At 40.6% G+C, this 17,159-nt stretch overlaps 1 protein-coding gene across 2 annotated transcripts; it reads right to left on the bottom strand.

Moving 5' to 3' along the window:
- Nucleotides 1–452: 452 nt before the first annotated feature.
- Nucleotides 453–12,941, bottom strand: LOC117775074 (inactive pancreatic lipase-related protein 1-like). Of its 2 annotated transcripts, XM_034607904.1 has the most exons (13): nucleotides 12,854–12,941; nucleotides 12,719–12,773; nucleotides 11,314–11,465; nucleotides 10,850–10,969; nucleotides 9,840–9,974; nucleotides 8,910–9,018; nucleotides 7,624–7,743; nucleotides 7,190–7,306; nucleotides 5,417–5,535; nucleotides 3,883–4,012; nucleotides 3,415–3,527; nucleotides 2,389–2,558; nucleotides 453–773 (listed from the first exon to the last, which is right to left on the bottom strand). In XM_034607904.1, exons 2-13 carry the CDS (start codon nucleotides 12,771–12,773, stop codon nucleotides 704–706), a joined length of 1,410 nt encoding a protein of 469 aa, XP_034463795.1. In that variant the 5' UTR covers nucleotides 12,854–12,941; the 3' UTR covers nucleotides 453–703. The 2 variants fall into 2 exon arrangements, with proteins under 2 accessions (XP_034463795.1, XP_034463796.1); XM_034607905.1 differs by lacking the exon at nucleotides 12,854–12,941 and having other exon boundaries at nucleotides 11,314–11,462.
- Nucleotides 12,942–17,159: the final 4,218 nt, after the last annotated feature.

Genomic DNA, 17,159 nt, shown 5'->3' with positions numbered 1-17,159 from the left:
AGCTACAAACTCCCCATGCTCCAAGCTGTAAGATCTTCTAACCAACACTTTTTGTACTAGTTCCTAAATCAAGGCTGGTAACCAGGGGTGACCGGGCTTTTGCCATCAAGGTCCAGAGGCTGTGGATTTCAGAGGATATTAGACTTTTCAGCACTTTGCCTGTTTTTAAATCATTGATTAAAACATATATTTGTAAAGACCTTTAATACCTGATTTTAAACAGTTTTTATATAATATTTTCTTTACTGTTATCCTTCTTGTTTTTTTTCTATGTTGTTTTATTTCTATGTATTTTGTAAAGCTCTTTGTAACCATGTTTTGATAATTAAAATTATTAAATTATAATCTACTGCATTTTTTCAAATATTTCCTGCTTGCCCGAGTCTCCTATGATTCTAAACAAAAGATTTGGGGGATTGGAACTGTTGATTCAACAAAACAAGACAGTTGGAGACACTTTGGAAATCATGATGGACTTTATTTTTCTGAGATTTTACAGAACAAATTCATAATTTATGAAATATTTCCTCCTTAATCTGAGTGTGAAAGGTCATCTTTTTGGATATTTGACCTCTATAGTGTTCCCTACAAAGTTGCTGACAAGGTTTAATAGATGCCCTTCTTATTATATCAATAATTAGAAACAAATGTGTGAGAATGCTGAATCTTTATTGAAAGACTCTGAGAGACATGGTGATTGTGGTTAAAATCGACATGGAAGCACAGACTGGACTTCGTTCTCCGCCACGTTGTGTGTTCCACAGAAGACGAATCTGTGAAGGAGGAAGAGGAGATTAAAGACTGAGTGAGACATTACAGAAGATGATCCAGATTAATATATTGGTTTAAGCTGCTCCATGTTAAAAAAACTCCCAAAACAACAATTCATTGTGTATTTGTGTCAGGAGCAGCTAAATCTATCTCTGATCACTAGCTTCTATTTCTGTTGATGGATGTGAAGAAAAAGTTTGACAAAGCATCATATAATAGAGGAATCTTCAGAATGTTCTCTACTTTAGCAGCTCCCGGAACCCCTCACCACTAGATGGCACTAGTCCCATGCTGCCCTCTAGTGGCTAAAGTTAGTCCCTGCACTGTGGTAAAATGCTCTGTTCATGAGTTCTTATGAACGTTGACTTTTTCTTTCAACTCAGATGTTGTGTCTGGGTCCTGGACCTCGTACAGGTCCCATATGAGTCTATTTCAATTTCCAAACAAAATATATTTATATTTGCTGATGCCCATATGACACATAGGACACAGTTATACACAACATGTGGAACAAATATTTCCCTATTTGATGCACCACAAATTCTTTAGTCACCAGTGAATCTGCTCACAAACTATATGAAGGGTTCACACTCAAGTTGTTTCCACATGTTTAGTTTTCAATGTCAGGAGAAAAAAGAGAAATATGTTTAAAGGGCTGATTGTTGATTTTCCAGACCATAGACTGTATGTCCCAGACACAAAGTTGAGACTGTCCGAACTCATGCAATAAAAAGTCCCATTCTGTGATTCTTCTTCTAACCACTAGGAGTTGTATAACAAACAGGAGACAAAGGACACAGCACAAATAAAACACAAACTGGGAAGATAGAGGACAGAGACATTTACAGTGGGAAGTTAACATCTGTCACTGGTAATATATAATTAATAATAAATAAATATAAATAATGGTAAAACATTCTGCTAATTCTATAATTTGTTTAACTCATTGTTAAATGTCACTCAAAGCTGAACAGTAATAGATGGTATTTTAAGTTGAGCTTTTTTAAATTGTTGCTTGGTTTGTTACATTTTTTCAACAGATTGAGATTCACACTGTCCACAGAGGCAGTGCTCTTCAAACAATCTATACACATTTTCCCCATTAAACTGAAAACTATCTTCATGGACAAGATCTGTTTTTAAAGCTTAGTATTTAAAACATAAACATGAAACATTTACAAATTAATAGATTCAAGACAAACTTATGGTAAAGTTAAATTGACAAAAAGTAATTTAATAAACAGTGTAATCAAATATGGTGTAGCCTGTGGATTGTTGTGGTTTTGTTTTCCTATTGTTAGATTAAAGAGCCTGAAGTTCCATTGCTCTCAGTGACCAGAGTGTGTTGTTCTTTGTGAACTCATAATCAGTTTGAATCAGTTAGAATCATCCTGGATGTAACTAATAATCCTCCATAGTCAATATGAGAGACCCACACATCGCGATAACAGTTCATAATTAAGTTTTGGTTCAAATACTAATCATGGTGAAGCAGCTGCAGTGATATTACTCAGACTGAATGTCTTTGTCTTCTCTGTTGGAGCTGGCTGATGATTAAAACGATAGCTGTAGGTTTGCCACCTGGCCGTCACTTTTAGAGAGAAAAAACGAACTTACATCTTCATGTCCTTTCCTCTCTCCAGCTCCACTTTAGATGCTCCGTACTTGGGGTTCATGGGGTTGAAGATGTGGTTGTTCCATCTAAACTTCACCTCTGTCACGTCTCCCAGAACCACGTCAGCGTCCAGCAGCACCTCGTAGGTCCGCCCAGACACCATTGACCCCCTGGACAAACATCACAACAGATCCCACTGAAATGAAATGCTCAACCAAACACATTACAAAACGATCGTTCAGCTTCACTTTGACATTGCAATCTGAGCTCCATTACTTTTACAGACTCAGGTGGGGAGGTGTGATTTGAATATATTTCAAACAATCGCACATACACTTTGCACTTTAATTGCAGTTACCATACACACATACACAGTGACTGTGTGATCACTCACTGTGACCGACCAGGCCTGAGTGACCTCTCCTCCTCTCGTCTGCTCAGCTAACTCACTGGTGTCTAAATCACAGACTTGGCCAGTTGTGGATATTGACTGATCTCTGTCGATTCTGTCAGCTCAGCCACTGGTCTATTTCTCATCTCCTCAGCATCTCCACTTGCTATGACGGGTACTTGAGTAAGAGCCACTAGATAGGCCGTCCAGAACACCTCAGACTGTGTAAGAGGGTTTAAACAGAAGTACAGTATCCGCACATTTGCTCGATCTCTCCCGTGCTTCCCTCCTATGAATCAGATATGTGTTTTGGGGGTGAGCCAGGGCAGTGGCGAGTGGAGATTCACCCGGCTTCAAAATATTCTTGTTTTGCTGCAGTTCTTCTCATTGGAGTTTAACCTAGTTTTTCTTTAAGGCCTGAGGGTTGGCAACCTCAAGATGGCACCAGACGTGACAGGAGTGGGAAGGAGCAGCTGATGGACAAAGGGCTCTGATGTGACCAGATATGGAAAAATTAATATCCAATCCCACAACTTGTATTGCCGCCTTTCTAACCCTGATTACATTTGGAAGCAAGAAGCACAGCATCCTAAACGACGGACTGTGTTCCACAGACCGATACATAATGTCCTTACACATGGAGCTGGTGCTCCTCGGTGCTGTCGCTGTTTCCGGTGAGTGCCACATACATGAAGCCTGGGTTGGGCCAGCTGGGACCATCAAGGGTTACTGTCACTCTGTAGCTATAACCTAGAAGTGGAAAGAAATAGTAAAAAATAATTTTATTTCACCAAGCCTCTGGCAAAGTGTCATCACACCTTGATAAGTGAGTCAATTTCCATGGGTGGGGATGATTCAAAAACACAGGGAGAAAATCTGACTGGTACCTACATGCTGTTGTTTCAGATTATGCGACCTATGTGCACTGTATTTTCTGATCTGATCTGTTGGGTGTCTCTATAATTTTGTCAGGGGTCGCCCTTACTATGTAAACTGCCTTGCGATGATGTATATTGTGATTTGGCACGATACAAATAAAATTGAAATGAATATCAAAATGAGTTTCAATGTGTAAGTGAATCTGTTGTGAGGGCAGGATACTTACGACCAAAGGGCTCTGAACCGCCAGTGTTGAGGAAGTAGCCTGTCTTTGAAACACCATCAGTCACAGTGAACCTGTCAGCGTCGTGGCCCATCAGAGGACATTTACCGTCTCCACATGGGAAACACTTTCCCTGTGGAGACATGGTGAGGTGTGAACACTGAGCTCATCGTGTGATGGAGTGCGAGAGTCCTCGCCTGTCAATAAAGAGTCAGGGGAAAGTAACAACCCTAGAGGACTTCTCCCCGTAGACCTTGTTGCAGATTGCCACTTCAAAAATATGAAGGTGGAGAGTGATATTGGTTGTGCAGTAAGTTACAGTGTGGGAGCATGGCGACTTTGTGGCTGTCAGCTATGGCCGCAGGAATAACACCAGAGAGCGTTTACGAGGTGAGCGGCAAGGAGGTGCTGTCATCCCTCAACAAGAACATAGTCGCATGAGGTCATGCCTGGCGCTCCCCGGGCCTCCTTTGATCGGGACATGTGTCCAAAGCAGGGATAAACTGTCATTAACACCAACAGCTGCAGATACAAGCCCTCCCCACGGAGCACATGAGGGAAGCCCATTCACGTCCGCCTCAACTCAAATGCAGTGTTGCCGAACTGACTTCTAAAACCAAAGAAATGGTTCACAGCCATATCAGTGTCATGCAGCAGCAACAGGTGGCATCCTCGTACTCATGCTGGGACGTTGGAGATATTCTCCAGCACTTCTCTTGTCTGAGTCAATCTGATAGCTCCGTGTCACTTTTTACAATGAATTAGAGAGGATGCCTCCCAGACCCCACGTCAGTGGACCCCACCACCCAATGGGACCAACAGCATTCATCATTTTCTGTGCAGCTGACTTTTGTTACCAGAGTCCAAAAGGGACATTCACATTTTAGCTGTGCTGCAATTCTAATTCTATGTAACCTGTTCTGTTGAGCTGATGGAGTCATCTCTCATCGACCCATCCAGTTAGCAAGCTGGCACATTACCATAGACTGCTCTCCAAGAGTGAGGCCGAAGCATCTCAATCGCCGTCTAGTGGCTGGCTGAAGTATAGGTCATAAATCCTGCCTCCTCCATGTTAATAAAGAGGACATGGAATAAACTAAAAAAACTAAGTCGGCTTCATGTTAAATACATTTTTCTCAAAGATGCTTTCTCTCATTTTAGGTAATTCTTATTACACTCAATTGCAAATTTTTCCAGAAAGTTTGGTTTTATTTACTTATTTGATGCTATAAACATCATGATTGACAACTGAGGGCTGACTCGCGATTGGTCTAGTGTGTGTATTGTATTGTATCTTTATATACAGTCTCTCTATGTTATCTGTTAGCTTGCCAGCCAGAGTAACTCTTCAGTGCGCCCTGCATATAGTCACAATAATTCCAGCGCCACCCTATTCACAATGATATGCAAATATATCATTTAGCATTTAGAAATGTCTAAATTCCCTGAAAAAAGACTGAACATAACCGAAACATTTCTTTTTGTATTTCAATCAGCACCCCTCATCACGTAGTGCTGTAGAAACTTGAAGACTTACTTCTGCAAAACTGTCCTTATTGGGGCAGGGGTATCCCACAAAGCCCTGGGGTTTAACCATGCTCTCACTGTAGTACTGGTAGGCCCGGGCGTGGTTACAGCCGTCAAACTTCTTCGTACCTGGCAAAGGTTGGATCAGGTGATGACAGGGGGGAGGACAAGAAGTGAGAGGGACGTGGTGTTAAAAGAGGTAAGGAGGAATAAGAGAAGACGTGAATGCTTATTATAGTCCTGATTCTCAGATGGCTAAATACAAACTTATGACCTTCTGAGTAAAGCCAGTGAGAAGCTGTCAACCGAAGGGGAGGATTACGCTGATCAGCCGCAACATTATAAACAGTTCCTAGTTATAATGTTTTCTCACGTATAATATAATGTGATGTTTGAATGTTGTTTATGCACCGACATTACAAAATCAACATTAGAAGTAGTGACTGGTTCTAATAATGCGGCTGATCAGTGCATATTTAAAGTGATCAGAGAATCCCTTTGCTGTGATTTAGATGAGAATCCCAGAAAACAGGATTACATTCCAGTGTTCATGAGTCAGACTCAGCACCAGTGAAACAATAAGGAGAATGTTCAGAGTAAGAATGTGAGACGGAGAGACAGAGGAGCGCTGCTGGTTGGAGACAGACATAGAGAGAGGTCATGGCTTCTGTTGTTTTCTCTTCCAGTGCAGGGCAAACACCAGGCGCTCCGAGAACTCCAGCTATGCAGCCCTGGCTCCCACTCTCCCTCTCTTATCTGTAGGATCAAAAGTGGCATATTCAGCTGTGCCAACACCCCCCACCCCCCACCCCTGACCCAGGCATGGCACCAATGCTGCCACTTGAGCCTCGCTACTCAGCAGCACATTTCAAAAGAAAGCCGTCGTCATTCATTTTAGAAAATATTTGCTCAGATGGGACCAGCAGGAATAACCCTGCCTGCGGTTTCTTTACGATTTTTCCGTTGGGACAGCTCCAATATTCCACAGGGGGCTCCGCATTGTAAGTTGCGTGGTTGAGAAAATAGGATGCATGACTCATTGTGTTATGTATAGGAGGAGCGGTTGTGATGGAGCCTGTTGTCTTGAGTGTGCAGAGCACATGCAAGCGGTGTCACATGAGATCACACCATTATGAGCCCTGTTTCTACTCTCGAAAGAAAAACTGTGAGTTAACAACCGTAGCCGATGGAGACCAATCAGAACACATATTGAAACATTCTATTGCGATTTACTGCTTCATTATAAAAAACGTTATGCACGGTCTTGCTGCCCAATGAGGCTGGCTAATCAATTTGCTGACACTCAGCAGTGACTCACAGTCTGAGGAGGTATACCAGATGGGCAAAATAACGCAGTTCTAATTACCACCATGAGAGGACACCATTGCCTTTGGATACCCCTGTGAGACAAGGGACACGAGGAGAACAGCAAAGAGAGAGACTCATGGACGTACCTTCATCCTACAGGATCAAAACATTCCACCTTCTTCACTTGCAAAAGCAATGCCACTGAATATCCTCAAGGCATCTACTTCTAGTTACTACTGTTCTGTGTAAATAAGAGACAGACTGTGTGATGTGATAAAAAAGGAAAAAGATGCTCTCACCTGCAGTTTTCAGTTTAGATTCTTTTCAACATGATCGTAAATGGTCATAAATGTAATACTTGTCAGAGTTGACAGAGAGGGAAGTTGTAGAAAAAGTAGCAACAAAATCATCAACATAATTGTTGGATTTTCACTTATTCAAGTAAAATTAGTTTATGTGTCTTAAATCCTCTCACCTTCCCAGAAAGCATCCAGATCAGTGGGTTTGCCTCTGTTGGCGGAGCAGCCGGGCATCAGTTCTCCTCCATTGGGATAAAAGTCAATGTGGCCCACAGCCTGTGACATCCCCAGGCCTGAGAGGAGGGTAACACTAATCACTTTTTCTCCAGACACAGTATTTATTTTTTCATATTTGACAAAAGAAGATGATCCCACTTTATTTCCCTTATTTTTGTGCTTATTAGTGGGCTTACCATACATGTTAAGAGCGCAGAATAAATATATTTGACACTTTTCACATTAACTACAGTCACATTCTGTACCTACTGCTCCTTCCAGGCTCAGTAAACTACTAATCTGTACTGAAGTGTTTCAAAGTACAGTGAGGACACTGAGCCAGTAAATACTTCCCATCCTAGTCTTACTCATCGTGATCAGTGGTGATATGTACCAAGTTTGGATTTGAAAGGAAGTCCATCGGTGTGAATGACATCCACAAAGGCAGCGTCACTGGTGTCCAGACGCACAGACACATCAGTGTCCTGGAAGTAAGGTTCAGTTGGGTCCAGTCCTACGCAGACAAAGAGTGGTATTGAATTACAGAAAGATCAGACGAAGGCTCTGTGGCTAAAGTTATACCAGCTCAGCTGTCTCAGCAACCAAATTCACAAGATGGACTGCAACAAAGACCAGCATTGTTTCCCCAAGTTAAGATTCACCTGTTTGCAAAAAACCAAAACCAAAACCCTGGTGTCGGACAAGGATAATTCTTTGCTCTATAAAAAGTGAGAATTTAAAATGAGATGAAATCCAAGCTGTCCTCTAACCAGAAAATAACATGAAAAGCTGCATTGCTAAAATTGAGATTGGATTTGCACTATTAACACACTGTTATCATACTGTAGCATTTCATAAACAGTCTAATTACTTTTTTAATAAGAAATAACAAGCCACTGCTGTTGAGAAGTGGTTCCTCCTGTCTCTTTAAGCCCATTCAATGTATGGCCCTGGGGGTATTATAATTATATTTGTTGGTGATGCAATATCAAATTATTAGCAGTTTTAAAAAAATTGTCATACATAGACATTTGATCCTATGAAAACAGATTATACTCTTTAAATTTGTATTACATTTAGTTTTACCAATATGCTGGGCCAGTGTCAGTCAGTACCACAGTGTAAACCTCCCCAAGGCCCAACAGTCCCCTACATTCAATTTATCTGCACAAAATTGCACAAACTCATAAATATCTGTCCTCTAATTATGGCAATTTTCTTTTCATCAGGATCCATGAATGATTCCCTGGGAAATCTGTGAAAATGAGAAACAAGGCCGTATCTCGCAATGTTACAGAAAAGTGTTTCAGATTGCACAAAATGTAATAATAATAATTACACCTAACACAAAACTTACTATAATAAAGGATTTTTCTCACATGTCTGAAAGTTGTCCCAAAAATGTACAACAGCAATCTTGTTCACAACAGCTGCACTGCTCACACTACATCTAATGTACACATTATATTTTCCCACATCTTATATATAGAATAGAACTCGCTCCCCCTATGGATAGACAGAGCTCATTCCAAGGTAATGCAAACACAGCAGTCCTTAGTTTCACCTGATTATACACTGATAAAAACATAGTACTGAACATCATATTCCATTTCTGCTGATAGCTCCCCCTCGAACCAGCTAACAGACCATTTTCAAGTGTGGCTGCTGCAGCACATGTACCTGTGATGCGTGCGAGGCCAGTGATCCGGCTCCCAACGTCCCCTGCAGCGTGAGCCCCGAGGCTGTGTCCGATGATGTGGAATTTATCAGCCTTCTGCTTGTAGTTGACCTGTGTGATGAATATTAAATACCATACATTCAGCATACATTATGCACTACTGTGTGTATGAGAATATCCCCTCTGCTCCCAGTTTTATTTGTCTGTGCCCTTTCCAGCCCGTCTGTTGTGTAATTTTCACTTAATTTTTCGCTTTAAGTTTGTTGTCAGATACTTGATAACATGAACTAAGGCCTGAAGCATGAAACGCCTGTAGCTGAGGCCAGAGAGGATCTGTTGTGTGTTCCTCCTGCAGCGTTGGATGCAGACTGGCTGTCAGCTCAGTCCTGTAGGTGTGTCACGAGTTTTACGGTCGAGAGAGGAGCAGTTGCTGGACCAGGCCGTGATGCTGAGAGTCAGGATGCTCTACACCTGTGAAAGAGCTGCTCTCTCGCCACTTTCATGACCACACCTGCGCAGATTGACCAGGTCGTATGTTGATCTCCAGGAATCGGAATCATCTGACCCTCTCCACAGCCTCAGAGACCTGCAGCCTCCTGCAGCCCACACTCAGCTAACCCTAACCCTAACCCTAACCCTAACCCTAAGAGGCCAGGGAGCGTGGTCAGGGTAATGGATCTCTTCGTGGCCATGCAGTTGTGGGTGAACAGGGAGAACAACATGGGGCTGATCACTTATTCCTTGGAGACACAGAGTGTCAGGAGAAGGAGGGAGGAGGAGGAGGAGGAGGAGGAGGAGGAGAACCCTAGGCTATTTGGAACTGGTGATCTGACCCAGTTTCACACACAATGAAACAAACATCTACATCTAATGATCCTTCAATTTTGACCATCTTCTGTTTCCTGCACGTATTGTACTATGGGTTACATTACCATGAGGAACTTGATCATGGAGGCCACCTGGGCACCCACCACCCTGGCGTTATTGGCAGCCTGGGCGTATTTAGTCTTCACACCTGTCGTCCACTCCATAGCAACACAGTTGATACTCTCCCACTTCACCATATCCTGCACAGAGCAAAAGTTAGTTGACAAAGATAAGATGAATGCAAGGTTTAAAAGTTTCACAAAAAACTCCTTTGTATTTATAATCCCTATTAGTAAGGATTTATACATAGAGCACATTTGAAAAACAAAACTAACAAGAAATAACATCAACCAAAGAGAAAAAACAACACTTGATAGAAGTGTTCAGAATTATAACATGTTCACAGTAATTCAGAAATGAATTCAGTGGCTTCATCATGTGCCCTTTTATCTCAGGTCATTGATGCACACATTTCCTAAAATCATGGAAAAGTTTAAAGAAGTGGAAATGGGGCAAACTCTTGAAATACAGGTTGATGTAAGAGGATGATGAGCACCTTCTGGGGTGGAGGCAGCAAACTCAGCGACACATACCTAAAAACTAAAGAACACCCCTAGAAGGGGTCTTCAATTTGTATTGACTGTTATGATAAATTGTCCCTTTGAAGATTTAAGGAAGTAAAGGTTCAGTGTGTAGCACTTAATGACATCTAGTGCAGATTGCAACACTCTACTGTGACAAGTTAAAAATGAGGTAAGCCCTTCCCTATAGCCAGTGTTTGGTTTGTCCACCCTGGGCTACCGTAGAAACAGCTCAGTGGATCCTGGCTGACCTGCAGGACCTGCTCTCTAGTTATAAAGGGCTCACTCTAAGGTAACAAAACAACACAATGATTCTTCTATCGATTATAAGAAAATAAAACATAATTCCAAATATTACATTCCATTTCTAACACTACATTCGTGTGTTCATCTACTGAAGCCAACATCAATGTTGAGGTTTAATGATGCTCTTACACAAATTATAGATTAGTATTTCTTCAAAGAACATCCCATAATGAATGTTTCCTTCCTACCTTACACATTTCCTGTGGCCAGGCCTCATCTCCTGCTTTCAAATAGCCAGGAATGATGAATCGAGTCTTTCTCACTCCGTTGTAGTTGGAGGCATGGATGGTCTTGTCCGGCCGGATCTCCTGACGATTGCAATAAGAAAGCAGTGATGAACACACAGAAAAAGATTCATATTCATCACATCACAGGTCCACCTCAAAACATTGCTCACATGTACATTGATACATTATAAGTAAGTAATGAGGGGCAAGATAAAAGTTGCCCCTCATTACTCAAAAAATGTTTTGAGCAAAAAAGAATGTAGCTGAAGGTGACATGAGGCTTCAGCCTTCAGGGTTGGAAAAATAAACCAGATATTCAAAGTTGGGCTCTTTTTTTTAACAAAGGAGGAGTTTCATTAAAAGTCAAATTAGCAAAGTGAAAATCTGAATTAATAAATGAGTTCATAAATAATCATCCTTCTTACCTGGAAGTAACGGTTCTTCTGGGTGAAGAGCAGGAAGCGGGTGCCGATCTGTTCAGGGTTCCAGGGCAGGATGGAGGCTGGTCTCTCGGGAGTGCCCCCCCAGGGAGGCAGGTCATCAAAGCAGCCCAGCTCATCCAAACATATCTCTGCTGCTGTGAACACATCACCAAGAGCACATCATGTACAGCTCGGATGTATACATATGAACATATACATACAGGACAATGAGATACCTTTAAGAAAGAAATGACAGCTGAACCTTAAATAAACGTTGCAGTCAGTGTATCTTGGCGATTGAAGACCAAACAGGTCACAAGGTTGAAGCGTAAATCCAAAGAAACCTGTTCTCTACTTAATTTGTCCAAATCTGAAGATTTATTGAATTATTGATTTAGGGACACAGTGAGACAAAAGCTTTGGTAAAGACAAGAATCTCATATCTCATTATACTTTCATTTCATAATTTATATATTTTTTACCTTTCTTGGGTAGAAATGTTCATGCAAAAGCGTTTTGGAAAAGACTCAAAATGATTTGTCATGCCAAGAAAAAAATGATCTCCATTTTATTTGTTTCAGGTTTTCTGGAAAAGCAAGTTTTATCTCCAAATTAATTAAAAAAATCAGATCATGAAATAAAATTAAATTTAGATTTATTCCATATTAATATTAGATAGAGATTCCTGTATTGGTTAGCTATAATTTACATGCACACTCTATTTTTATATTTAGGCTTTGACTTTTACATGAAACATGAGAAAGGTCAAATCACAAATATGACATTTACATGGAGCATGTTAGACCATTCATCATTCATATCCCTGTTTACACAATTCTATCATCCACATCTTTATTTTTTTGGTGGACTGGCTAAGTAATGATTAATTAATGTTACTATCAGAGGACTCCAGCAAGTTGTGATAATAACTGTGCTAGTCAAACTAGTAATCAAATGATTAGGTCATCGAAAAGCCGCCCCACCTCCTGCTTAAAGGGTTGATTATTGTCCAGAAACATTATCTGACTCAAGAAGAAGCCTGATTAGCAGCCAGTTATTGCAAACTCCTGTGAATAATAGCAGATGTCTCACTTTTTTTCAAAATGTTGGGCTGATAAATAAAGCCCTAACAATTAGAATATTTATGATTGAGTTGTGCTGCAGCCATAACGAAAGTAGAGTCTTCTCAACATTCCACTTTGTATATTTAATGAAAAGCTAGAGCAGGCTGTTATAATTAGGGTGGAATAAACTGCTTAAAGGGAAAACAAAAGCAGAAATCTTCATGTTTAGAGCTTTCAAATGCAGAAAATCCCTATAGGAGCCTGAAGTCCACAATGACACTTTAAACATATTGCTCAATTAGTTTGTTACTTGAAAAAAAACTGACTGGAAGATTTAAACTTACCACATGATGCTCCAATGAGGAAGCAGAACAGACCCAAACCCCACATCTGTAACATCTGTTGGACAAGTTCCACAAAAACTCTTTGTTGAAGAGAAATGAAACAAATATATTAATGGCAACATGGCGTGTACTTACCTTCAGGCAGGACAAGAAGGTACTGATCGTTCACTGCTTGAAACCCCAGATGTCTTTATAGCCACGTAGGTGTGGGAAAGCCACAGCTGACTGACAACTGGCAGATTAGAACAAGGTAACTTATCTAAAAAGTGGGCTTCGTCCTATAAGCGCCTATCAGGGACATTATTCAGAATTACCACGTATACACACGTGAAACCACGCTCACTTACAGTATATACTGAAAACACTACACACAGTAAAGAGAAAGACTCACACATATCAAACAACCATATGCTTACATACACAGCTGATAAGCTCTCATCGTGAGAACAACTGAAAAGCTACACACACTGGTAGAATATCCTATATATAATAATAATCATATACATTATTTAAATGCTGCCTTAAAATATTGTGAGGGGGAGAAGGATTTCATTTAAAACCATATCACTCAATCTCATAGGGCTGAACAAGGTGTGATCCTCTGCCCTTAACCCTCAGCAGGAGTAAGGAAAAAAATAAATAATCGAGCAATAGATGCTCCGAGTAGCAGAGCAGGTCAACAAAATAACAATATTTACAGCATTCATGAGAAAAGAGGAGTATCAATGTTTATGTATTCATACATAAGAAAATGTCTGACAGAGATGAAGGGAGCAGTGATGACAAGTGTAATAATAGAGGTATTGCTAATAATAGTAGAATATATGAGTATAGGCATATTGTATATCTAATCATCTAGTGAAATCATAATCCACGATCGGCTGCCGCCTTAACTTCCCACATTGCTTATGTAGTAAATGTTTTACTCTGTTACCCTTACACCGTGTGTGAGCGAGCAGATGGTCAATTCTGCTTCAATAACGTCACAAGGTTGCTCCTCATACATGTAATATTTGCCAAATGTGGACATGTATGCAATTAGCCACGGAGATTATTCAAACACTTTATTATCCACCCCTTGTTCCTTTTCAGCTCCACCTTCTCATACAAATATGGTCTCTTCTGTCTCTAAAAAAACAATAAAAGTGAAATCCTCATACGGATTCATATGTTTATTATAACAGATTTCCAGTTGCATTCTTCAATGCTTTGTACCTTTACATGTTTGAGGTTCTAAGTAGGCTATAGTATATCATTGAATATGTGTGCAAGCTTTTCACTTTATGAGGTATTTTAGTACAATATGTGGACGACTTTAGTTTCATTCAATTCAATCTTATTTGTTTAGCGCCAAATCATAACACGCATTATCTGAAAGGCACTTAAAAATCATAGAGAAACCAAACTGTTCCCACAATGAGCAAACACTTTAGCGACTGTGGAGGGAAAAGAACTCCCTCATAAAGAAGAAGAAACCTCCAGCAGAACAAGACTCAATGTGGGCGTCCGTCTGCCTCGACTGGTTGGGGTGAGCGGAGAAGAATGGGCGAGAGAGGAGAGGTAGGTGGAAAAGAGAGGAGAGAAGAGAGAGAGAACTCAGTAACAGTTGTGTAACTGTCATATTTAAAATTCTGTCATATTGGTTGAAAATAATAAGAGCGATATTTGTAGATAAAATTATGTTATTGATGATGGCAAAACCAGTTCCTAATCATAATAGTAATAATAATAATAATAATTGTGTTTTCCTATGTAGATGTCTTGAGTCAGCAGGATTTCATAATAACAGGTCTTTTCTGTACCAGCAGCCTCAGAGTTGCTGATATTCAGTAAATTATCAGAACAGCGTGAAAATAAACACCACACAGAAAACAATACTCGCTGTCAAACTGATGATGTATGACGATAGTGTAGCAGAAGTAACAAAGATTCCCCATCTATTCATTTAGAGAACGGAGTTAAATAAACTCTTAATCTTAATCTGAAAATCTTAACTGGAGGCCCTGTTGGAATACACATCATATGGTGAGGACATCTGCATTTGGAAAATAAATGTTGAGTACTGACTCAATAGTGTTCTCCCCCAGAGCAGTCCACTTTTAGACGTCAACGCAAATACAGTAATGTCTCATTTTGTTTTATATTGTATGTGTGTATGTGTCCAATAGGTGGCAGTAGAGAGCAAGTAAATTGAGGCATGTGGCTGTGTGAGCTCATTTATTTTCGAGCCTTCCTCTGTACAGACCTCATGTGAAGTGTATTAGTACCAATGTGCAGAGGTAATTTGTGTTGATTCATGCAGACCATGTCATATCATATCGTGCTTGTTACAGCCTAACTACTTAAGAGGCTAATACTATTAAAATCCAGTGTCACACTAATTATACTAAATGAGCAAAGCATACCATCAAAGACATCAAAACAAGTTCACAATGATCTGTGTAAACAAGCAATGATCAGTGTGTGTGTGTTGTTCTTGTGATGTTGTTGTGTGTCGTATCGCTTCATAACATTGGGACCAGAGTTATTTTATTTATTGTATTTTGAGTTAGATGTGACTTTAACACACAACTAATTTGCAACAGGTTTTGCGTTTAGAAGGAAATGTGAATAAGACCACATTGTTTTCTATTAACATGAAAAGGATGTCAGAGTTTAGGGAACATTTGCAGGTCAGAATCTTCCTACATGGGAACAGTTTAGGCTTCAGTATAAGGAGGTCATTTCTACGAGACAGGGTTGCACCATATTGACGAACTGACTCCAGTTATGAGTGTGGCATTGATGGACACCACTACACATAAGCATGTCTTTACTTCCAACTGTCCAGCTTTACCCATGTTCAGAAGGTCTCTGTCTAGATTTTGGATTTATCATAGTTAGCACTGTGCAGTGTTAGAGCAGCAGATTCTGTAAATGGAATGTCCAAATTAGCCTGAGTTTTCTGTTATTCTGATAATAAGTTGATTTTCATATGCATGTATGTCCTACCCACAGGGATGTGGTGTAAAATGTAATTTCTACAGGCTGCCCAAGGTCTTTTTGTGTATAAAATAATGTATGTAGCAACTTTAAACCCATCGCTTGCCAGCAGACCAGCAGCTGAGAAACGCTGGGCCAAATCAGACCGGTTAGATTGGGTAAACAGGACGATGGGGGCCAATCTTTGCCAGAGGATGCAGTGCGAGTGTTGGGGTTTTCTCTGTGAAGTGTGTTAGGATTTGGACCTGGGTTAATCCCATGTGAAAACAGCCCTGCGTGCACTTTGCTCTCCTGGGCTCCTGGATAAATACCAGCCAATTAGAGGTGTCTGGAATAGGTTTTAGACAAAAGCTGCTGCTGCTGCTGCAGCCGGTGTGAGTCTGTATGCGTGTGTGTGTGTGTGTGTGTGTGTGTGTGTGTGTGTGTGTGTGTGTGTGTGTGTGTGTGTGTGTGTGTGTGTGTGTGTGTGTGTGTGTGTGTGTGTGTGTGTGTGTGTCCAAAACCTGGAACTGTATATCTTTCTCTTGTTCAAAAGCAAATAAAAATAAATTGATGAGCCACACTATTCCACTGCTCGACATGTTCCGTCATTACTGTGAAAGCACACCATTATATGCTTTCACTTAAACTCTCTCTCTCACACACACACACACACGGAGTCCCCCAAACATCTCTGTCAAACTGAAATGGTACATCCAGGTATGAGGTTATAACGAAACCTTTTTTACCTGACGGCGTGCACTTCAGCTGGGAAGGAAACAACATCTTTCTTTCAGCCGTCCACGTTGTCCTGAAGAAGATCCTCCTCCAAAGAGACACACTTGACTTCGTCCCTGTGAGAAGATTTTCAATGTTAATACGTGAAACCTCCTGATCAGTCAGGAAGCAGTGGAATGCAGGACAGTATATGTATATGACTTGCAGCCTGGAGGATAGTGATGGAGGAAAATGGCCGCCATGTGACTATGGTGAATTGTATTTACTGTACATATCCTATCTTCTTTTATGGTAAATGGACTGTATTCATATTGCGCTTTTCCAGTCTTATCGACCACTCAATGAGCTTTGCTATGCAAATCGCATTCACCCATTCACCCAAACATTCATACAGTGCATCTACTTCTATCAAACACCATTCATACACTGTCGAATGTACATGTAGGTTCCATCAGGGACTGGGGATCGGTTTCTTGCCCAAGGACACTTCGGAAGTGAAATGGGGGAGACCGGGTTTGAAACGCCAACTAACCTCTGGTTAACTAAATACACGCGCTACCTCCTGAGCTAAAGCAACTCACTCTAATGAGTATCTTGCTCATTGAGAAAAAGAAAGTACATTTAAAGAAATACACACACACACAGACACACACACACACTATCAAATATATAAGGGTAATCGTTGTTCCAAATTCTCAACACAAGATAATGATCCTGAAATGGTCACAGTTAAAGATTGTCA

The sequence above is a fragment of the Hippoglossus hippoglossus genome, chromosome 15, assembly GCF_009819705.1.
Source record: "Hippoglossus hippoglossus isolate fHipHip1 chromosome 15, fHipHip1.pri, whole genome shotgun sequence".
NCBI lineage: Eukaryota > Metazoa > Chordata > Actinopteri > Pleuronectiformes > Pleuronectidae > Hippoglossus > Hippoglossus hippoglossus.
Note: the sequence above shows the minus strand (reverse complement) of the source record. Positions and strands in the feature narration are given on the sequence as shown.

Coding starts and splice junctions, on each gene's coding strand:
- LOC117775074 (XM_034607904.1), bottom strand. CDS start 12,773: ATGTTACAGATGTGGGGTTTGGGTCTGTTCTGCTTCCTCATTGGAGCA. Junction 3,528..3,882: donor CGGTTCAGAGCCCTTTGGTC/GTAAGTATCCTG, acceptor TTCCACTTCTAG/GTTATAGCTACAGAGTGACA. Junction 2,559..3,414: donor CCGAGGAGCACCAGCTCCAT/GTGTAAGGACAT, acceptor TGATGTTTGTCC/AGGGGGTCAATGGTGTCTGG.